The sequence below is a fragment of the Spermophilus citellus genome (genome assembly GCF_964194105.1).
Source record: "Spermophilus citellus genome assembly, chromosome: 5".
Lineage (NCBI taxonomy): Eukaryota > Metazoa > Chordata > Mammalia > Rodentia > Sciuridae > Spermophilus > Spermophilus citellus.
The window spans coordinates 166,959,319-166,983,151 of NC_138186.1; the positions used below are offsets into that span (position 1 = coordinate 166,959,319).

Here is a 23,833-nt window from a genome sequence, read left to right on the forward strand (position 1 = left end):
ACTTTTCTTTTAGAATGTTTCCCAGTATGAATTTATTGTTTTATCCCAACTAGATATAAGTTAAACTTCTTGGCAAGAATACTATCTAAGTGATATTTTGTACTGTATGGAAAACTTGTGAAACACTTTGAAATGGATTAAAAGTATTACTGGTCAATTTCAGCAGAAAGCTAGTGTTGTCTAGTACACCCTTGTGGGTTTCAATAGTTCCTCCTTATCTGTAGGGGATATGCTCTAAGACCCCTAGTGCTTGCCTGAAACTGGACTGTATGTACTATGTTGTTTTTTTCTATCATACATATGAGAAAGTTTATAAATTAGGATCTGTAAAGGATCAACAAATCAGAATAATTATAGCAATTTTTTAATGAAACTATTTAAAACTTATGCATGATTTGTTTCTGGAACTATCCACATAATATTTTCAGAACAAGGTGGACTGGAAAACTGAAACCGTGGAAAGGGGGGATACAATAATCTGATTCCATGGGATCACGTAGGTTTTATTCTCTTTGAGGTATTTATAACTGTGTAAATTGTAAATACTGATGGTGATATATATGATTGATGTCAAAAATACAAGTTGTGTCCACTGGGCATACAGTTGATTTGTGACCAACTTCATTTCAGCATTCCTGACTTTCTACATATGTGCTGGATTTTCTTTGTATTCTCTGTTGAATCAGACATAACATTGCTGATTATCACAATAATGAGTTAAAGAGTATCTTTGACATATGTTCATTTCACATCTGCATCTGAGTCATGATTATACCCTCCTTTAAATATTATCCTTCACAAATTTTCATTGTATCACTTCAAAAAGCAGAAAATGCCAGTTTTTTAAAAAATTGGATACTAATTTTAATTACATGATTAAGGTGATTATGCCAGATCTTTTCATTGTAAAGATCTCCCTTTACCAGGGAAACAGACTTTGGGGTAATATTTGAAGACACAGATAAAATTCTGGTTCACAATAATTCTTCACTTGTTGGTTGTCAGTGATGACCCTTGCCTTTTCAATTATAACATGCAGTTGCAAAACACCAACCCTGTCTTGATGCCCACAGTTGATATCTGAGCTGCTCCCTGGGAGTCACTCTAGGCTATACAGCAGAGCACATGCTACACAGCACATCAGCTATGTCACTGGCACTGTCTGAATTGGGCTCAAACCCTACCTTTTTCCATTCATTACGTACACCATCACGTAGTTACTTAATTTCTGCATGCCTCAATTTTCTTACCTGTAAAACGGGTAAAATAAAGGCAAGCATTGTACATCTCAGCTATACGCCCAATCCCTATATCTTTACTTTTCCAAAAGCATGCAAGCTTCGGCTTAAGTGTCCAGATTTATCTTATTTTCACCGTGCCTAGTTCACAGCCATTCCTTAGCAGGCCATCTGAATGACATCTGAATGTAGGAATTAATAAACCTTTGTCAAGTGGCACTTGCTTGATAGTGTTCCCTTCCATTTATATCTTACTGCTTGTTGCTCTGGGTCGCCTTCCTTGCTGCAGGAAGCCCATGCTTGGGAATAACATCTTCACTGAAGGTGTTGAGTCCCTCAAGGGCAAAGATTGGGCACCACATGCAGGACTCCAGGAAAATCGTGCTCTTTACGCCTACGGATCCGCAGACACGGCTGGGCTAAGGTGTTTTCTGCAAGGGCACTTCGACTCAAGCCCCCTCATTTTGCCCTCCCAGGGGGTCGAGGCTGGGGACGGTTGTTCTAAGCTGGGAAGCGGCCACGCTTGGATCCAGACGGGCGCGCCGGCAGGGTAAACTGAGGCCGGGCTCGAGACCCCCGACGGCAGCCTGGAAGCGCAGGCCTCGGCGGGCACCTGGCGCGCCCCGCCCGCGCCGCTTCCTGTCCAGCGCGTGCCGCGCTCACGTGACCCGGACCGGGGCGGAGCCCCGAGGGCCGCGATCACCTGAACAAGGGAGTCACGTGAGCGGGGGGCGGGGGCGGGGGCGGTGCCGGGCGGCGGTCACGTGACGCGGTTCCGGGCCGCCGCTGAACCCAGGCGAGCCGCGCTCCCCCCGGCTGCGTCTCTGGCTCCAGCTCCAGCTCGCCCTCGGCTCCACCTCCGCCCTGGAGACGCGACCCTGCCCCCGGCGCAGCCCCGAGCGGCCGCCCGCCGCCTGCCCCGCGCCCGCCGCGCAGCCCCGGCCCGGCGCTATGGGGGCCGCCGCCGGCTGCAGCGCCCACCTGGGGCCGGCGCCCGCGGGCCGCCCGCCGCGCGCCCTGCTCCTGCTTCAGCTGCTGCTGCTCGTCGTGGCCCCGGGGACCGCGCAGGCCCAGGCCGCGGAGTTCCCGGAGCTGTGCAGGTAGGTGGCCCGCCGGGGCGCAGGCTTCGCTCGCGGTGCGCTCGGCCGGGGCCGGGGTGGGGGGCAGGGAGCGCTCGGGGAGGGAGCCCGTAGTCGGTGCTTGGATCCGCCCCGCCCCCGAGGGAAAGTTGCCTGCGTGGTGGCCGAGAAGAGACGCAGGGTCCCGTGCGCGCGGGCGGGGGGCGCGGGAGGACGCGCCGTCTTGGCGCTGGCCCGCGGAGCCCTGTGCCTGGCCACTTGTGGCTGTCACTAAGTCAGGGCGGCTTTGTGTGCGACCGCCGGCCGCCCGACCCGACTGGGTGTCACTCTATGCTCGTCTCGCCCCGCGCCTGCCCTCTCACACCAGTGCGTCTGCGAAGTTGGAGGAGGCAAGAGCTAAGGCTTTGCTTTTGACCCCCTGCATGTTTCCATTAAAGTTCCACCAGCGAGGCTTCGGCTAGGCCCCCGAGTGTGGAAAGACTCACCAGTGAGTCGGAACCCACGCATATGGCCTTGCAGTTGGGTCGTGTTGGTTTCGTTTGCTGATTGATTTCCTACTTACGGGTTTCCATTTTTTCTTTAAGTGGGTTTTTGGCAGTATATGACTTTGTTTTGTAATTCTTTTAATTGGGGGTCGGGGATGGTCATCCTGTGTTGGCGTTCAAGACTTTACCCCCTCACTTCTCCAAGCCAACTTCCTGTCTGGTTGCTCACATGATGTCATTGTCTCCGGGGTGGATTATTCTCGTGGAGTCTTCTGCTCTGGGAACCGCGATTGTGTAATCATTGGTCCTATCTAGGTTTGTTGGTGTTCCACTAGGACCAGGAGGTGGGCCTGGGGAACTGCCAATTCCCGGAGTTTTCGGACCTTCTCTGGACTGTTTAGATTGATGGAAAAATCCAGCTTTTATTTATTTTTTAAACTTGGGTAAAAAGCAAGCAGGACGAAAATTCTGAACAGTCAACAGTTTCTCTTTTGGCAGATGACTTTTCAGAATAAAGTGGAGTCTACTTTGAGCTGAGCTAGGGTTTATGGGGTCCTTATTTTACCTTTAATCAGATGTAGTTTTTAAAAGTAGTACTTTGAATTCAGAATTTGCAGAATTATTCTTTTAGGGACGTTGAAGCTGACCTGAATAGAAACCCATCTGGATTTATTTATTCTTTATTTGTTTACCTTTTTTAGGGGAGGGGAGGATGGTGGGAGGGAGAGTTTGCTGTTCTGTAGTTTGTAGGCTTAACTGTGAGAAGATACATTGTTGCTGCAACAAATTCATGATATGGAGGAAGGGAGGCAATTTAGGCAAGGTCAGGCCCACTCACTTATAAAACAGGAAATTTTGGACTAAAGACTACTTTGAACCAAGAACATCAACAAGAAATTAGCACAGTTGCACTAGTGGTCAAGTTGAAGTCTTGGTCTTGTTAGTTAATTGCATATTCGCTTTTTAACAGCTAAAGTTTCACTTGGCCTTGAGGGGAGAATGACATTGCTGTTTCAGGGGCCCTCACTTGTGCATTAGGTTAGTCACCACAGTGTCTAGAACCTGTGTTCACTCACCTTATCTCCAAGTGGAACACGGGCCCACAATCCAGTATGAAGAGCCTTTGCAACTACATACTCCAGCCACAGTTACCTGTGGCATAATGGCCAGTGCTAGGGAGGGTTCTTAGGTAGATGAGCATTGTTAGCGTAAGATGTAACCTCTGTGGTCCTGGAATCGCTCTAAAGTTGGTGTTTTTTGTCACATTTCTTCAGGACAGCAAACCTGCCAGTCACTTCAGAGATGGGTTTTCACATGACTTTTCCCCAGTCACTGCCTCATAGTTGCATGTGGAGACTGCAGTGGCCCTAGCTTCACTCCTGGGGTGGGGTGCAGTTGGTTTTGGGGAGAGGTGAAGGAAACTGGAGGAACCATTTTGGCTGTGGCTTTCAGGACCACTGTGCACATGGAGAGGCCTGCTCCTGCACAGCGTGGCAAAGCCCCGAAAGTGTAGCTGGCTCCAAGCAGCACTTTAAATAAGTGTTTGCTCTGTGAAGAGATTCGGTAATACGTTTTGTGAGTGGCAGGAGGAGTGCTGTGCCAGGTGAGCCCTGCGATGTGGGAAAAGTTAGGGATTGTCCTCAGCTGCTTCCTGGGAGCCAATAGAAAGGACTTGTTTCTTGAGACCAGTGTGACTGGCCTGGGCAGAGCTCCTGGGGCGGGAAGGAATGTCCGAAGGTCAGTGGGGCAGGATCAATGAGAACAAGAGGAGAGGGCAGAGGCCAGGCCATGCAAAACCATCAGAAATGACCAAAATGCTCTCTGCCCGTCTGTCCCTATATTTACTACCACATGCTTTAAACTTTGTAAGATGCTGTATTATGTATATAAAAGCAAGTTTTCACCCTTTACTTAGATGTTAACATCCTTAATCAGTGAATCTTAAGTGTCCTGATAAGAAAAGTGTACTGGTGTGGCTCAACTTTAGGTAGTAAGATGCTTTAAAATTCATACAGAACACGTTTTCCCCAAATCTTTTAGATGTAAGGATATAAATGCTGGAAAGTTTTTATTTTATTGAGGACAAGAGAATAATGAAGCCAGCTGGGAGTTGAGGTTGGTTAAGTTGCTCTCTAAGGATTTTTTTTTTTCTCCTGCAGTTTTTCAAAAGGAACAGTGCTTATATGCCTAATCTGGGCCACATGTTAGCTTGGATCACATCCATTTGTGTATATGTTTCTTTTAACCATAAATGTGTGCAGAAGTCTATGCCTGATAATTATGGTTACATTAGGCCTCATGCATTAATTCTTAGAACAGCATTGCAACAGATTCCTAGGGAATGAATGTCTAATTGGGCTTCACATCTTTTATCAAAGTTTCATAGAAAGAAAGATTTTTAGAAGACAGGGCTGAGAAAAATAATTTTAGATATTATCCTCTCTATTTCCACCGTGGCACATCAACTGTATTGTACTGGGCAGAGAGAATTCAGCAGTTTCAGAACTGGGTCCAGTGGCAGAGTGTATCTCATCGTTTTGTGGGTGCTTTTGTGTGTCACCTTCTTTTTCTTTGGATTGTCCCAGCCGTGGAGATTTCTTGGTAATGTCCCAGCTGGTCATGGATGGTGTAGGGGAGGTAGAAATAGCTGCTTGAGTTTATGGAAACTGCCAAGCTGTGATCCGAAGTGTTGTCCACTTGGCTTTCCCACCAGCAATGAGTGAGATTCCACTTTTCCACATCCTTGTCAATACTTGGTCTTGCCTCTCCCACCCCCAGCACGGGGCAGGGGGAGGGGGTTGAACCCCAGGGCTGTGGGTGTGCTAGGCAAGCACTGTATCACTGAGCTCCATCCCTAGCCCTTTTAAAATTTGGCATCAGTCTTGATGTGCTGCCCGATGTCCTTCTGCTTGAGCCCTTCCAGGAGCTGGGGTTGCAGGTGTGTGCTACCATGCTGGTTTGCCAGTTTGAATTTTACCTATTCTAGTGTGTTTATCAGGTATCATAGTGTTTTAATTTTCATATTCCTGCTGCTCATGGTGTTGGACAAGAAGAGAGCATCTTTTCTTGTATTTTCTGGGATACCTAATGATACAGACTCACCTGGAGTGTCTTGTAGAAATAATGTCTTGCCTCCCTACCCCTTAATGGTTTGTTTGGATCTCTTTATTGGGTTTGAGGAGTTTCTTAGGGGCTCTGGGCACAGGCCCTTTCTTAGATACGTTACATGTGTCATGCTTTCCTCTAGTCTTAAGTGATGTCCTTTGAAGAGCAGATACTTTTAAAACTTGATGACTCCAATTTACCTATTTTTTTAATGGTTCATAACTTTTTGTAGCTTGAGAAATCTTCATCTGCTGCAGAATTTCACCACCTCAGCACCGTTATTATTGGTGCTAGATAATTCTTTGTTGGAGGGGCTTTCCTTTGCATTTCAAGTGTTAAGCAGCATCCCTGGCCTCTACCCACTAGATGCCAAGATCACTTTCCACCATGCACCCCTCCCCCAATGTAGGCAAAGAGAAACATCTCCATACATTTTTCTTTTTTGGTACTGGGAATGAACCCTGGGCGTACTTTACCACTGAGCTCCATCCCCAGCCCTTTTAATTTTTTTTTTTTTTGTGTGTGTGTGTGTGTCTGTGTTGAGACTAGGGCTCATTCTGTTGCTTAGGCCCTCACCAAGTTGCTGAGGCTGGCCTTGAACTTGCAATTCTCCTGCCTTAGTCTCCCGAGTTACTGGGATTATGGGATTGCACCTGGCTCCACACATATCACATGACCCTTGGGGTGCAAAATCTTCCCCAACTGAGAAACAGTGGTCTACCCCATGGTCACAAAAGAGCCTCTCCTGTGTTTGATTCTACGTGTTTTAAAGTTTATCTGTAGTGTTTATCACTATGTCTACTTTTTTGGTTTAATTTTTATGTATGATGTCAGGAAAGGGTGAAAGTGTATTGTGTTCCATAATATATGTAGTCTTATTTACTAATGTTGTATGTGGGATGTTGGCAGCTAAGCTTTTAAGTGAGCCTGGCTTATCTTTTATTGTGATTTACTTGGCTGATGTTGTTATCAGGAATGTTTGCTTTGTGGACAGAGCTGGTTAGCTTTTAGTATTTTTCTAAGTAGTGTCACTGTTTTCATACAAGTTGGACATTTTCTGTTTGGTGAATTTTGGTCAAACATCATAGCAGCACACTCCTGAGACCTTGGACCCCAGAGAGGTAGAGTGTAATTGGGGAACAGTCTTTGATTATGATTTCAGTTTTTTTTTTTGTTTTTTTCTTGTGGTACTGGGGATTGAATTCAGTGTGCTCTATGTCAGCTCTTTTAAAAAATGTTTTAAGACAGGATCTCACTGAATTGGCTGAGCCTGGCCTCGAACTTGGGGTCCTCCTGCCTCAGCCTCCAGAATTGCTGGTATTATAGGCGTGCACCATTGTGCCTGGCTATGGGTTCAGTTTTATCTACTCTCACTTGTCTATTCAGATTTTCTACTTTTTCTTGAGCCAATTTTGATAATCTCTCTTTTCCTAGAAGATTGTCGTTTTAGTTATACATTTATATGTAAATATGTACAATGCTACTCTTTCATATTTTCAAAAATACTCTTTATATGTAGGTAAATTTAAAAGTTCCTAATGCTTATTTGTACACTTTTTTCTTAATTATATTCACCAAAGATATATTTACCTTCTTTCAGTCTTTCCAAATTTTGTACACGATCTATCACCATTTTTTATTCGTGTATATCCTCTCTTTCAATTAATTTTTCTGTTTCTAGCTTGAATTGAAAGCAAAGATCTTTTATTTTAAATCCTTTTACATAATTAAGAAATGTTTAGAGCAAATGTTCAAAGCAATGTTTCTGAGCCCCACCGCACTTTTACAGATTTGGACACCGCCCACCCCCCATCTCCAGTCCATTAATTCTGTATATTTTCTTCTGGGACCCAAAGTCTGTCTATTTGGGTTAGGATGCAGTTTAGGGATAGATTTGATCCCCAGCACATACCACCCCCTGCCACATACATTCATATTTTTAGTAGTTAAAACTTTCTGGGTCCAATACATTTTTAGAATTTTTTTTCCAGGTGCTGTAGCCTGGATGTGGTTTGAGTGGTCCCTCAGCTTCCTGTGTTGAGTTGAACCCCCACTGTAAGGTGTTAAGAGGGTGGAAACTTAATCTAGCCCTGGTGATTAGGATGAGATAAAGCTGTCAGGGTGGAGGTCCCCCCATTGGATACTGGTGACTGTATAGGAAAAGGGAGAGCCCCCCAAATGCTCCATCACCACTAGGGTCCCCTTGGTCCTGTACCCCAGGACCATGAGCAGAGTAAATCTCTTTATAAAGTCACCTGCCTCACGTGATGAATGGTAGTCATGTAACAGCGTCCACTTAAGGCTTTGAATACAGTCCTTGCTGCCCTGCTACTGCAGTTTATTTTTAGAATGGACATGTTTCTCTTCCTTTCTCCCTGCTCCTCCCAAACTTCTCCCCCTCCCTACTCTCAGGGGAAACAGGATTACCTTTCTTCCCCATTTTAGGCAGATTTATCTACCCTTGAGCACACACCCACCACAGGAACCAGTAATCCAGACTTTGGGGATGGCACCCAGAGACCTCAGAAATTAACAAGTGAATCACCACTTCCACAGAGAGTGGCCTGTAGCCTTTGAATCACCACTTTAAAAGCCCCCGTTCTTGCTGATGGGCAGGATCTAGGCCTCTGCGACAGGAGTCCCCTGTGTTTCTCCTTTGTTAGCAAAGCAATAAACCTTCTTTTTCCTTTTTCTCAAAACTGTCCTCATTATTGGGTTGGCATCGGGGACAAGGACTGAGCTTTTGGTAACAGTGATGCAGAATGGACTCCTTCCTACCCCAGGGTTGTGCAGTAAGTGAGGTGGAGTTTCCCCTGTGGTCTCACACTTAGGCAAGTCGAGGTGTTGTATGTGTTGAAGAAACTGTTGGTGTTGGGTCAGGGTTCTGGCTGGGCTGTTAAGCTTTTCCCTCCACCCACTTTGTTCCTCTTGACTGGCGGGTTGCTTGGCACTGGTGTGTGGCTGCCACTTTGGACAGGGTTGAAGGCGGCGTCCTTGCTGCACTCCTGCCCTCCCGTTGGCCCAGGGTGATGCTCATGGCTGCCTCTGTCACCCTCCGGTACACACTGCCAGGTTCTGCCTGAGGGCTTTTGCTTTCCTTTTCCTTGGGAGTTTGTCACCTCATGGTGTTGTGTCCTCCTGGTGCCCGTGGTGCGTGGTTGTGCCTGCTCTGCGCAGCGTCTCCTCAGGGACATTTGTTGCTTCCTTGTGCAGCTGTGCAGGGCTGGGAGCAGTTGTTGGACCATGGCTATGAATTGTGTTGGAGGGAGGGGCGCTGGGCCGGCATGCCGGTGGCCGGCGTTGGGTCCTGAGCTCTTGTCATCTTCCGCTTATCACCCAGTGCTGTTCCTGCTGGGAGCAGCGCTGACCCTCCTCATGGCTCTTGGCAGCGTCTGTGTCTTGCCCCTGAGGGTTGAGTTGGCTTTGTCAGATCTCTTCTCTCTGGTCTTCCTCCTCAGGACAGGTGGAGTCACTTTGGGAAGTCACTTTTCTGGTTTTGTGTCCAGGCTTCTTCCCCAAGCCTTGGGCGAGTTGCAGGACCTCAAGGTCTTGGTTTCTTCCTGAGTCAGATGGGGATGCCACCATGTTTTCAGGCTTGGTGTGGGAGTTAGAGTGTTCCAGATGTGCAGAAGTGGGGTGGTGGCTCTCCCCGTTGGGGTCCCGCCCTGGATCAGTGATTTCGTTTTTCCAGCCTGTCACTAGGCATGAGGAGCTCTCTGTTGGTGTCCTGGAGACTCGGCCTCAGCTGGCAGCACTGCTGCTTGTCTGTTGACTCTCCATGTGAGCTTCCTGTTGAGGAAGAATGGTTTCTACTGTTTGAAAAAAGTTTTAAAGCCACTAGACTGTGGTTCTCCAGGTCCATTTTTCATCCAGAATTCTGAGATTCTGAGTTATGCATCACCAGGGCTCCCTCCCAGCTCAAACTCCCTGGAACACTGAGGAGCTTGATAAGAGGTGTGGGGCTTGGGGGGGTGCCAGGTGCTGTGTGTTGGAGAGGGCCCTGCGTCCCTTCCTGCTCCACCCAGCTCCTGCAGTGAGTGGCCAGGACAGAAGGCCGCGGCGGCTGTGGTTGTACTGCCCAGGGGAAGAAGAGAAGACCTCCTGTCGTCTGTGAAGAAGTCAGGAAGTCCCCATGGCTTCTGCAGGGGCTCAGCAGCCAGAGGCCTCTGCCCTCACCTGGACCTACCCAGGCTTCCCTGAGGGCGGGAGTGAGTGCTCCCACGTGTGCTGTGGGTGGGAGGAAGAGCTCCCAGGCTCCAGGTGGGTGTGAAAGCACTTCCCTAGCCCACCTGGCTGTGCAGCTGAAGACCAGCTGCTGCTGGCCAGGTTCGGGAGGTGCCTAAGGTCACATCATGTCTCTGTGTTGGCCAGTGCAGGGGGGCAGGTCTGCATGAATCCTCCAAAGGTGGGGGGTCCCAGGCCCTCCTGTTCCTGTTAGCATAAGGCTGGCTGGTCAGACCAGCTGGAGTCGTTTGGTGGGATTTTTCTTTTTCCTTTTGTGGGCTTCTAGATCCCCTGGGGCAGCCATTGTTCAGTCAGGCGCTGGGGAGGGCAGTTCCTCCGGATGGGGGGCAGATTCCTGCCTCTCACAGAGGAGCAGAGCTGCGGAGCAGAGGGTCTAGGAGATGAGAGACAGTGGATTTTAGGATCCAGAAGGACCAAGGGAAAAGTGAGGGAATGTGTCAACCCTGAGCAGTGGCCTTTGCCACTGGGTTTGCCTGGGGGGCGCCTGGTGAGGAAAGTTGAGGCTTTTGCCTGCATTCTTCACCCAGTGTGTGTCATGGAGCAGAGCCCTGCAGGAGAGGCCTGACCACAGGGTTTCGATTTGTGTAAAAGTTAATTTGGTGCCATCTGGGTACTTCAGCTTTCCTCCAGAGTCGGTGATGAATTTTAAAACAGCTGTTTTGTACTTAAAGTGAAAACCTCCCTCAACACACCCTGGCCTGCAAATAGAAACCAAGCCCCCAGAACAGAAGTGCTAGCAAAGCGGGTTTCCTAGAAATGACAGGGAGGCCCATGAGTCACCCCATCCTTCCCCACCTCCTCCCTCCACCTGTCCCTGTGCAAGTGTTACTTTCCACACGCAGAGTGAAGCCACCACTTCTGTCTCCGCCATGGACCTTGGGAGAAGACAGCGTGCTCCTGGGGCGGGGCCCTGGGGCTGTGGGGGCTCTCTACATGTCCGCAGTCCTTTCTGTGAAGTGCCCCCTTGCAGGGAGGAGCCTTCCAGGACCTCGTTGGGACACACCAGCGTGGCTGAGGCACTGGGGCAGCAGGAGAAAGCAGGGACAGTGGGGACAAAAGAGACCAGGGTCATCTGGGGCCAGAGGCCACCGGGTGACTTTGAGGCTTTCCGAGATTTTGCTAGGTTGATGGAGATGTGCAAGTTCTAACTGCTTGGACTTAGTGCTCAGCTGCTTGTTATCCCCTTAAATTGGCCGTGTTTTCCTGGCCATGATGTGGTGGAGATAGCTCGTTCCCTGGGGCAGGGCAGGCCTCACTGGCTTGGCCACTTTCTGAATTTGTGACCTTGGGTGGTGGCCTCAGGAGGCTGAGGTGTGGTGTTGCACCTTGAGCAGCAGGAGAGTGGAGGGAGACGGTCAGAAGTCGCTCAGGAATCAGTGCCCAGATTGTTGGTAGGTGACATGCGGCAGCCCCTTTCTGTGAGCACAAGGTGAGAACTGACTGTTTTGAACCCGTTTCCCTTTCCACCGCTGGGTGTTGGTTTCTGCTGGGCTCAAGTGCCTGTCCCAAGGTTTGACCCCTGCATCTTCAAAGCAGGGACTTTTGTCCTGTGTCCACTAACTGGCTATTGTGAAGGACCAGCACCTGGTGGCCTCATTAGCACTGTGGACCTAGAAGGCTGACTTCCCCATGCTTAGGGCTCTACAGGAAGGGCACTGGGTCCAGGAGGGTTTCTGTGTCCTTGAGCAATGGACAGGGTTGGGACTGCGCTGAGCACGGGCTGGCTAGCTCCAGTCGTCCACGCGTGGGGAGAGGAGCGGCAAAGCGCCAGAACCCAGACCCTGACTCTCATCTTAGGAAATCTCACGGAGCAGGTTGGGGTGGAAGCACTGGCCTGTCCAACTGCAGCACAGGGAGTGGCCGTGCCTTTGTGTTGGGAAGGGCTCTTGGCAGCTCAGTTCAGCAAAGCCTCTAGAGGAAGTGTGTCCCGTGTCTCCCTGCTCCTGGGCTCTCTTCTGGTGACAGCGGCTGGTGGCTAGGTGGCATGGGGTTTTCGGGGAGGCCCAGTTGCTGGCCTGCCCTGAGCAGAAAACCCAGGATGCACTTGTATGTGTGTCTGTGTCACCTCCATGTCCTGGACTTGAGGTCAGCTCCATTGGCTCTGTTGATGTGGCCCATTGTTGAGAGCCACATTTAGTCGGAATGATGCCTGGCATTTTGCTAGAGGGAATGGTTGAAAGGTGACCCTGCTCCAGGGATTAGGGCGGATCCTCCTGGGATTAGGGCGGATCCTGCTGCCTCAAGCGCCCACTACTTTGAAATTCCCCTTGAGTTCTTGCGGGGTTCTGGGAGAATTGGCGGGTGGAGAGCCCGGTGAAGGGAATGTGAACCCGGGAAGTGTGTGTAGAGGGCTGGTGAGAGTTCGGGAATAAAGAGTTGCTGTTTGAACCTACAAAGCTTTGTGGCGGCACAGTTATTTGTGCCCAGCCAGACTGCGGCAGCCCAGGACTAAGCACCCTTCCCACCCGCCTCTCTAGTTCCTCCCCAGTGTCATGTGACATCTTTGGGGAGGCCTAAGCTAACTTACCTTTTTGTAAACTCAACTTTTAAGCAGTCTGAATCATCTTGATCCAGAAAAAAGCCTGGATCCCAGGTCTCAGAAGCCCTGTGTTCCTGGTCTAGGTTCGTCCCTCACAGTGACCTTGCATGTTAGCTGGTTTTATAGACAAGGAAGTTAGGGCTTAGAGACTAGGTGAGTCTCCCCAGCCTGTTGCTCAGTGGGGGGCCAGGGTTCAGGCCCTGGGGCCCTTCCCTCTGTTGGGAGAAGGGCCCTGTCTCGGTCCTGGCTGTTTCACTTACACTCAGGATGCTGGCCCTGGTTGGCTGCCCTGTTCCTTAGGCCTGTTGCTGACTTAGAGACCATGGCTGATGTAGAGCTTCCAGCTGGGCCCCCTGTCCAGCCAGCTTCCCGCTTCCAGACCCTGTGTGACTGTCTAGGAAAACCAAAGGCTGTAATGCCTGGCACTTTGTGCCTTTAAAAAAAAACAACCAAAACAGGCCTCCTATCTTTATCCTGCTTTGTGGGTTTGTTAGAGTAGGAAGTGAAGTACTTCCTATATAAGCCTGGGCCGCGCTGTGGCGAACTCCTGTGTTCCCCAGCCTCACACCAGGGTAGGGTCATCCTGCCAGATCAGATTTTTCCCTCATTCGCGTCTGCAGCAGAGCATTGTCCGTAGCAGGGGCCAGGCCCTGTTCTGCGGCAGGCCTGGGGGCCCTCCCTCCTCACGTGCTCTCCCCCTTCCCTGCTGTCCCCCTTCCCTGCTCTTTGCCTTCTTTCTTAGTTTAGGAGACTGGTCCAGATTTTTGAGGTTCAGGGGCTGGCCATGTGAGCTGGGACGCTGAGAATAGCAAGGGTCAGTGAGGAGCGCACAGTGTCCTGAGTGTTCTGTTAGAAAACCTGGATGTGTAGGTTGGAAAGACTTGTCACCCCCTGTCTCCAAGTGTGGGTTTGTGGCTCATTCACAGCATTCCTCTTGCTGGTGACTACAGCATCTAGCTGGATGGAGTTAGCTGTATGTTGCCAACTGCTGTTCTTTTTTTTTTTTTTTTTAAAGGAATTAAATTACAGATTCACACATGATTATTATGACTGGTTCTGTCGTACCTGCCCGATATGCCAGTTATTCTAGGCCAGTAATACAGTGTTGAACAGCTACACACCCATCACCAGAACTCCAAGGCTCACAGGGAATTAGGGAACTTGGAGATATTCCAAAAAGTGTGTGTGACAGTAAATGAGGAGGGGACAGAATGTGATGATAGTTCATTGAGTATTTTCTGTTGGAAGGGAGGAACCCAGTTTTCTGGTTTCTAAGATTTTTTTTCCTTCAAGGGATCGGGCATGTCGTACATTTTGGCCATAGAATTTTACTCACTTTTAGTGTTAGCTGTTTTAAAAATGAAAGAACTCAATATTATGTCTTGCAGTTTTACAAGCACTCAGAGGTGACATGAGAGAGAACTTTGATATTGGTGTCACAATAGCTTGAAGCCAGTCAGTGGCAGTGGCTGTGCGGCTCTCCTCACTGCCCGTCCAGGTGCAAGGCCAGAGTGCTAGCTGGTTAGATTGGCTGCAGCTCTGCTGCCCCTCGCTTGGTCTGGGCTGGCCAGTGTGGGCTTTAGGGGTGACATTGGCTGTAATGGTGCTGGGAAGGTGGAAGCAGAGGCCTCCCCGCCTCTGGGTTTGTTGGTAGTCTGCTTTTAGTTGTGTGTGTCCTTCTCGGTGGTGATCTGCCCTCACCTTTCAGGACGTTAGAAATGGAACCTGCCAGCCGCTGCACAGGTGTGGATGACCACGGCTCTGCAGGGCGGCTGGGCAGGAGCAGAGAAAGCACCTGTGAGAGCGGGTATTGTGGAGCTTTCTGGAAGGTGGAAGGCTCAGACTGTGTGCTTGGCTCCTGCCCAGGTCAAGGGTGTATCTCAGCCAAATCAGAGCTGCCTTTTGAAGTCATTGGCTGGTGTGACTTCTGCCCCTCCCCCATTTCCTGCTGGACCTGATGGTTTGTAGGACCCTCCTGGGTTGTTGATGACACTTGTCACACTCTACTCTTTGGCTTAGTCAGCTTGAAGGAAGGGAGGAAGACAATATAGAGGTTCCTTGGTGGAGTCTGCCACCATCTAGAATGCAAATAGACAGGACTTGCTGTCACTCCTATGGAGGCCTGCGCGGTGCCAGGAGAGGTTGCGTAGGTGGCTGAGGTAGCACCTCTGGAGTTTGGCAACACAGACTACAGAAGAGAAAGCAGAGTTGGGCTGGGAGCAGGCAGTCTGCCCACGGGCCAGTGCAGGGCATCCAGAGGCCATAGCTTCTCCCTGGAGGCCGTCCTGCAGGGGCAAGCCTCTGGCAGTCACCTGCCCCATTACCATGGAACGTTACACTTGAGAAGGGAATTTCCATACGTAGAGATGCGTTTTTCTGTGTAATTACTGTTTTAATGAATCAGATTACACAGTACCGGTTGGTTGCACAGTGTACTAGGAATTTGGAAATCTTCATGCCACACAGGAATCTGTCATCTTAATGGCACTTTGTGACAAAGTCTAAACACTGACTTTCTGTTGCATGTTTTGCTAGTTTCACTGTGGTAATTCAAACTAAATACTTTTTAAAAACTGACAATGATTCAAAGTTGAAAGCAATGAGACTGTTTACCTTGGTGGTTCAGCTCTTGCCCATGGGGCTCAGACCAACCTGGATTTATTTCTGGCTTTGTCACCTCATGACTGACCATTGGGGTCTCTGACTTCAAGCTGAGGAACTTGAGAGATTGAAAATGGTGTCAGGGGTTGGGGCAGGTGTGGCTCAGGGTCAGCGCCCGTGGGTGAGCCTTGTCCAGTGCCTCGGTTTCCTTCTCAACCCATGGGTGAATAAAGGTTCTCTTGGGACAGAAATGCAGGTGACCTCCAGAGTGACCTTGGGAGCCACAGGTGGGAGTAGGTCACAGAGATTTAAGACAGAAGGAATTGGTTGGTGAGAACAGAGATCTTCCCGCCTCCATCCCAGGGTCTTCTGTTTTTACTTTATGTGAGAAACAAATGTCTGTTTTTTTTGTTTTGTTTTGTTTTTAAAGTGGTTCTGCATTTGCTGGTGATGGTTTTGGGAGGGTGGTGTTGCTGTCCGTGTGGTGGGGTCACAGCCACCTGGAAGATGCTCCTGGTGTGGGTGAGGTGCCCTCAAGCTGGCGCCAGAGCTGCAGATTGACAGGGCTGTGCAGGTCGCCCAGAGGTGTCGCGGGGCATGCAGTGTCTTTGACCTGGATTGGAGCCTGAGAGCGGGAGGGTATCAGCTAGCCAGTGGTGTGCTCTGATACGAGGTGGACCAGGGAGGATTTGGCTAGTTTTCAAAACTGGGGTCTTCGCGGGGGCTTTGGTGTTCCCTGGAGGAGGCGCCTTTGTGAGGATGGCGACTGACTTCTGCTGGGACAGTGGGCAGTGACGGGCCACGTGTGCAGAGGGCCGGCTGCTTCCCCGGCCTTCAGCTCTCCTGCCTGCCGCCCCCGTTGATGAGCAGGGTCTTAGAAGAGCCACTGGGAAGGAGTGTTAGTTTCCAGAACATGCCAGGGGGCCTCTTGCTGTCCTGCCAGGGAGGTTGCTGGCCATAGCAAAGACATTTAAGCCACTCTGAGTGTGAGCGAGTGAAGACGAAAGGCCACAGAGCTGGCCGGTATTTCTTCCAGAGCTTCGTTTCTTGTTAAAATTCACAGTTTTAATGTTACAGCTTAGTTTTTTCTCTTTGATCTCATGTGTTCGCTGCGTTTCCCCTGCACCACCCCCAAGTCTGAATTTCGCAAGCTGAGCTAGCTTAGTCTGGCAGGACTGTCCGGGGGTCCCAGCCCAGCCACCTTGCTGGCTGGTTGCTCCTGGAGCTGTGTCCTTTGGATGGAGGTGCTGCTTTTAGCTGTGTGTTCACTTTAAGTAGAGGATTTCTAATAGACTTTTAGACCAATTTCTCAAAGGTATCATCGTGTTCTTGGTCTGATACCTTTATTCTCTGGCTCTCTCACACCATCCTAGTGCTTTTACACTTTAGTATTAATTTTTAAAGAATGATTTGTGCCTAGGCCATTCTGGTGGCTTGTACTTTAATCTGGCAAGAAGTCCAGAATCATCTAGTTTCAGATATGTGGAGAAAAATGCTTAAAAAGTGCTATTAGATATTTTTATTTAAATTTATTAACTTAAAATTAAAAATTAAAGTTTATTAAATTTATGTTTAAGTTTATTATGCAGTAGCTTTTAAGACGTCTTTGCTACTTAGGGGAGTGTGTCTGCGTGACAGTCAAATCCCCCCAGGGTCTGTACCTGAGAGTGCATAATCGTCTGTGACCTCGAGTTTCCAGTGAGATGATTTTGGCTGAGTGACTGCGCCTGTCTTCGTGATGCCAGACGCCAGGCGTGTTTGTTTTGAAGCAGACACAGCGCCCACTGGCTTTAGAGTATTTCAAGTACTGACAGCCTGCAGATGCCTTGTTAGCCAGCTTAGAAATGCGCTGTGACCATTCCTTCGTTTTTAAGTGATGTGACTCAGGTCTCAGATCCCAGCGCTTCGCTGTGTGCTGTGGTGTATGAGTCTTGTGGAGGTCGCCAGCCCTGGGAAGAGCCAGGGTGTGGAGGGCTTTAATAACCCGTCCTGCCTGCTCCCAGCACAATGTACATTTTGATAAGTCTTGAGGAAAAAAAGGAATAAAATGCAGATATGGGGCTGGGGTTGTGTCTCAGTGGTAGAGGCTTGCCTAGGTGGTAGAGTGCTTGCCTAGGTGCGTGAAGTACTGGGTTCGATCCCTAGCACCACATTAAAAATAAATAAGTAAAAACAAATAAAAGTATTGTGTCCATCTACAACTAAAATATATTAAAAAATGCAAACATAAAAAGAATCGACTGTAACCAGGCAGCTGCCTTAGGAACCCTGATTTCCAGGTGACCAGGACGATGTCCCTTGTTTTACTCCTTTCCATTTCTCTTCTTCCCAAACACATACTTTTTACAGTCACCTTATGTAAACATCACTCTCCAGAAACAGCAGTGTGTTTCTGGTTTTAAAGAAAAGCATAGCATTTTAGGTGCTATGTGGATCTTTTTCTTTCTTTCTTTCTTTTTTTTTTTTTTTTTTGCAGTACTGGGGATTGAATCCAGGGCTCGCACATGCTAGGCAAGCACTTCACCCCAAAGCTACATCCAGCCCATTTTATTTTATTTTGACATACGGCTTGCTAAGTTGCCCAGACTGGCCCTGAACTTGCCATCTTCCTGCCTCAGCCTCTGGATTAGCTGGGATCACAGGTGTGCACCACTGTCCCCGGCCTGTGTGAATTTCTTTAGGGTGGATTCCGACTGGTTGACTCATTTAAAATTATACCTTTAGGTATCTGTCAGGTGCTTAGGACTGTGAAGTACTTCAAGGAGGTCATGTTGAGGTTTTTAATCTACTGACAAGTAATTGGAAAAACTTAGTTATGGCTCCTCAATAAAGGATTAACATTTTTTTTTCTGTAATTAACCATGATTAATAATAAAAAATTCACTAATACTTCACAAATAAAAACTTGAGCTTAAGCTTTTCAGGAAAAATTCAGTGTTGAGTGGCCTTCCTTTACTTGAGGATTAAGTCAGGCCCCTGCCTGACAGAGTGGGTGTGTCTCCCACCTCCTTGGTCTCACCCATTGCCTGCCCTGTTCCCTGCCTTAGCACCTTGCAGTGGCCGGCCGTCTGCCTGGTGTGCTCCTCCTTCCCTGGGGTTGGTCCTGCTGGTCAGGTCCCTGCCATTTCAGAAGACCCCCCCAGTCTGCAGTAGCTGGTCACGTGCTCCCACATTCTGGTGGTGTGCTCATCGGCGTCTGCCTGCAGGTGGGATTGTTCTGAGTGTTCTGGAATATGCAGTCCAGCAGGCCAGGGACCTTTGTCTTTTTGGTTCAAGAAATACTTGGGGGAACCATGGAGTAAGGGTGGCTCAGGGCAGGGAAGAATCCTGTGTGGGCCGTTTTCTCTGTGCTGGGTGATCCGTTGGGGATTTTCTCAGGTTTGATCCTCCTCACTCCAGGAGGCAGCTGAGCTCTCACTGATGTAGAAGTCGAGTTGAGTAACTGCTGTCAAACCTGTGGTCACCCCAAGGCTGGGCACTCAACAACCTGTTTTTCAGGCTTGTAGCAGTTCCCTGGCCAAAGCCTGCTGGGGACACAGCATTGCCTGTGTGTGCTTGTCTCCCCTGGCTGCTGGGGGGTGGATCGGATTGCTCCCCAGACAGAGGTTCACGGGGGGTGCCTGGTGCCTTGTTTGCCATTGACCCAGAAGGCTGTTTGGTTCCTCTGTTGCCGGACTAGTCTATGTGGGAGACATTCTAGGCTCAGAGGGTGCATGGGGTGCGGTTTTGTGCTGAGTCACTGCTCCAGAGCCCCAGAGACAGGGGTGCAATGCTCTGGAAGTGGCTGCTTGTGTGAGCCAGCTCTTCCTCTCATCAGAGGGCACTGCAGTAGGGGTGAGCTGCAGGTGAAGGCCGGTGGTCTCACCCACCCTCGCATCTCGGAAGGCCGGCCCTTGGCAGTCTCCCTGAACTAAAGGCAATCAGGTGTTCTGCATTCTGCAAATAAGTTTTTAGACCCTGTCCTCCCTTTCTCTTTCTGCCTTTGCTGGGGAGTTGGTTGCATTTGACAAAACACACACCATTCTCCCAGGGAAGAGCAGAGAACAGGGTAATTGGACAGAGGTGACAAGCCAGCTGTTTTGTTCCTTGGCCATCAGGTCCTTCTGGAGCAGCTTGCCTGGCTCTGAGGGGACAGGGAGTGCAGACACTCCAGAGAGTGGGCCTCAGCCGACTTCCTCCCACGTGGAGTCAGGTAGTTGGGTCGTTGCAGCTTATGCTGTCAGTTCAGATCTGCACTGTGACTGTACGAGGTCACATCAGAAGTAGGACTGTCTTCCATGCCAGAACTGGTTTTAACTATTTTTTTTTTAAAGTAAAGTCTGCAAAAACTAAAAAGTTAGCCAACATTCACTTGGCTTTTCAGCATTTTGGGCCATTGGAAAAGTTACTCCCTTATAGTTGGTGTGATTCCTCAGCAGTTATCATCTTACTGGTCGATTTTAGTCTTGGTGATTGTTAGGTCCTGTGGTGGCTTCAAGGAGATCTTCCCAGAGAGAGGTGATATTTAGTGGTTTCTGCTCTGACTTCTTTTCAACTTAGCATACTTGGCTTCAGTATTTTGGTTAAAGAAAGTATCTTCTAGTTTGTGGTTGTTTAAGCAAGTGTGACTTGAAAGTAAAATAAGAGAAGTTTAATTGTTGGCAAATCAATGACAAGTTGTTTTTTTCTTCCTTTCTAGTTTTATATGGGAAGCTGTTGATACCAAAAATAGCATACTTTATAAAATCAGCATCTGTGGAAATGTGGACATTGGTCAGTGTGGGCCGTCCAGTGCTGTTTGTATGTACGACTTGAAGACCGGCATCTACCGCTCAGTGGGTAAGTATAAGCGACTGCAAGATGCCCTGGTGCCAGGACATCAGTTCACAGATGGCTTCATGTTGAGGGCAGTGTGTGATAGAGCTGGGTCCACAGCTGAGTATCTTATAGTACTTTCATTGTATGTTTTATAATAGTTTAAAGTGCCATGTCCCCTATGAGATGATAAGATTAGGTTCCCCCCGTCTAGTGGGTCCTATGAAAACAACAGTTGGGGAGAATTATGCAGATGTGTATTTAATGCGGAAAGATGCTTCCTGCAGGGCTCTCCCTTCCCACCCGCGTTCTTCTTGCGCCATCTCCACTTGCCCCCGTGCGTCTGGTTCCTGTCGTCCAGCTCCCTCCCCTGCGCCCTTCGTCCTTCTTCTCTGGTGTCTGATTCTTGGGTGGTGCGTCCTCACGGTCAGAGACCGGTTGCTGGCCTTAGGCTTACATTAAAAATTAAATAGTCCTGAGGAGTGCCACCTTTCCTTTCTTGGGCTCATGTCATTTCCCCAAATTACTTTTCGGGTCAGGATTCCTTTCCTGTTGAGGGTTGTGGGTCCCCGTGGATTGAGAGGGTTGTGGGTCCCCGTGGATCGACAACTCTGCCAGGTCACATGGAGTGGGGTTATGGCAGATGCCCATAGGAGGAGACACAGTGTGATCTCCGAGGTGACTTTTGACCAAGGCAATTCAGATGACAGGTGCTGTTCTTTCATGAGGAACAGTGGTGGAGTGGAGACCGTGGTGTCTTGAGCAGGGTCCAGCAGTAGTCAGAAGAGGGTGCTGGGTGGTGTTTGGGTCTGGGGCGAGGGCTTACTGTGGCCGTCTGTTAAGAGATGCAGATAAAGAGGTGCAGGTCTCCTGGGAGGGCCGACTGTTCCATATCCCTCAGCTGAGGACAGAGGCCTGGGATGGACAGCTGAGCAAGACCTGGTTGTGCTGGATTCCCCGGTCAGACCACTTGTGTTACTTGGTGGTCTGTGTAGACAACTTGGGGGAAGATTGCCCGTTTCCTCATTGGGATCTTTTGATGATTCAGAGAGACCATGAGTGAGCCTGTTGGCCAGTGGTGTTTAGGTTTCAGAAAGGGGAAAATGTAGTTTTACTCTTGACTTTGTTTCTAATACTAGCGTATAATATTTTTGGCTAATGGAAGTGTGTCTGGCAGTTGGGGGCAGCGAAGTGCAGTGTATATACCATGCCTGACACAGGTGCAGAAAGGCCACCAGGAGGATGCTTGTGAGATGGGCGTTGCTGGAAAAATCAGAGACCAGGTTCTGTAGGATGTGAAAGGCAGGAAGGAGGTGGTAGTTTCTGGAAGGTGTTGGATCCTTTATAGATTCTTGGTGATAGTGATGGAGAGGTGATTTTACGGGGGGGGGGGGGGGTAGTTTGCTCAAGGGAGAGACCCAGGCAGCTAGATGAGTCAAATCTAAGTTATGGTTTAGGCTCATGATTTGAATCAGCAGTTTCCAGGGTCCTTTTTCACCTGTGGACATACACGACAGATACCTTTTTCGGAGCCTCAGACTCCCTGAGAGAGTGAGGACGTGTACCTTTAGCCCAGAGGTAATTGCTCCTTTTCTTCAGCTAGGGAAAGCAAATCACATTCATGAATGAGAGTGACGTGGATGTTAGCATAGGGGTAATCTGAATAAATGTGATTTTACTAATTGGAGTGTACAATAAAAACAACATTTGTTTGCATTTAGGTGTCAGGACTCATGTGTTTAAATAAAACATTTCATTTATTCAGCAGCCTTTGAAGTAAGTGATTTCATATCCCTCATCTTATAAATGAAGATACTGGAGCCTAAAGTAGATAGACAATTTGCCATGTGTTATGCAGCGATGGCTGTGAGTGCTGACAGGCCACCCTGGGGCTGGGGTGCTTACTCAGGGCTGTGTCCCAGAGTTCAGGTTTGCACCAGACCAGTAACAGCTAGAATGGGAATGGGGGGAGGTATGCACTACCCTGAGGGGCAGCGAGAGACTAACTTATGATTTTGCTAGAAAGCAAAAAAGGTGAACTTTCCAAACAGCCACAAAAGCTGGCTCCACAGTAGGTCAAGAGGAGCTGTGCCTGGCACGGGGGCACAGCCTGAAACCCCGTGAGGGAAGGAAGGAAGCCGTGGCAGGAGGATTGCAAGTTCAGAGGCAGCCTCAGCAACTAAGCAAGGCCCTAAACAATTTAGCGAGACCTGTCTCAAAATACAAAGGGATAGGGATATGGCTCTGTGGTCAAGTGCCTCTGGGTGCAATCTCTTGTACAAAAAAAAAAAAAAAAGCTGAGGCCCTAGTATGGAATAATCTGAAGCAACCTGAGGGTGTGGAGGCGCCAGTACATCTGCCCCAGGTCAGCGCCCTTGTCCATCTTCTTTTTAGAGTGCCAGCCTATTCAGATGGGCCTCTGGGAGCTCAGCCCAGGCCTGGAGGCCTTGTGCGGGGACAGGAGGCCTTCATGGGCTCCCCAAGGTGGGGCAAGCCCCTGCCTTGCCCTGGAGCTTGATCTTGCACCGCCTCCTAGGCGGCCAGTCCCCAGCCTCAACCCATACTCCAGTGCCTGTTGCTCTGTCCATCTCCACCTGGCTTCCTAGCCCGCCCCACATTCCCGGGTCACACCCCTGACCTCGCCCAAGTCCTCTACCCTGTCTCCCTCAAGCTTGGCCACAACATCCTCCGAATCCCCCATGCTGCTCACCTCCTGTGTTCACCTGGCCCCGCCCACTTTCATGCCCTGTCCCAGCCCCGCCCACCACCCTGCCACTGCCTGAGCTCTGGAAGCCTCGACAAGGATGGGCTGTGTGCTCTTTGTATGAGCTGGTCAGGAAAAATATTCTGCAACAGAAGGACGTCCGGCAGACCTTTGCACTGATGGAGGCACAAGAAAAAACTGCCGTATTGTGAGCCCCTTGCTGTGGGCTTTCCTAAGGGGTTGACCTCTTGCTCACTGGCATCTTATTTCACCCTCTGCCCTCTTCAGCCTCTCCCGCGCTTGCCTCCCCAGGGCCTCAGTCAGGAGGAGAATGAGGGGTTAAACCAGCTCTAATCTGAGTTCATGTCATGTTCATTGTTAATCTAGGGAGGAACCTTGACCTTTTCCTTCTTGAAAATCAGGTGGTTTTGTATACTACAGTGAAACCCATCTCTAACAAAAGGAGGATCTTGACAGCAGCCATCATCTGCTCCCCCTGCACACTTCCCTGTTTTCTATTGGGAATAATTATTAGTTCACATCCTGTATTTAGACGATTTTATTGCTATGTACTGTATCCAAAAATTTTTTACTCTTATTTCTAGAAAAACCAGGTATGTATGTTATTAATGTTATTTAAAACTATACCTTTTGCTATGCATAACTTTTTGGGACATATGATAATAGTAATAGTGTGTTGCCAAAATATCCTTGGTGTTCACTGTGGTCTGCCACTTCTTACTGCTGCAGTATTTTGTAGTGTGTGTCTACAACAGCGCACTTACCCACTCTCCTCCTCAGGAGCCTCTGGGTTGTTTCCAGGTTTTGGCTATCGTGAAGAGCAGTACATAATCTTTCACATTTCTTGTTACAGATAGTTATGTAAGCATGACATTTCTTTGTGTGTATGCATACCCTAGACTGTTATAGCTCAGCCATGGTACAAGAGCATCCAATCTTAGGACAAATTGTCCTGCTAACTAAATAATGGTCGTACTAATTTACATTTCCACCAGCAACATAGGAGAGCCCTGGATCATCGT

At 49.1% G+C, this 23,833-nt stretch overlaps 1 protein-coding gene across 1 annotated transcript in view; it reads left to right on the forward strand.

Moving 5' to 3' along the window:
- Positions 1-877: 877 nt before the first annotated feature.
- Positions 878-23,833, forward strand: part of IGF2R (insulin like growth factor 2 receptor) — a 96,924-nt gene continuing 73,968 nt past the window's right edge. The window contains exons 1-2 of the mRNA XM_081295320.1: positions 878-2,338; positions 19,971-20,110. Coding sequence (XP_081151446.1) covers positions 2,190-2,338; positions 19,971-20,110 — 289 coding nt within the window. The 5' untranslated portion in view covers positions 878-2,189. The remainder of the gene's footprint in view (positions 2,339-19,970; positions 20,111-23,833) is intronic.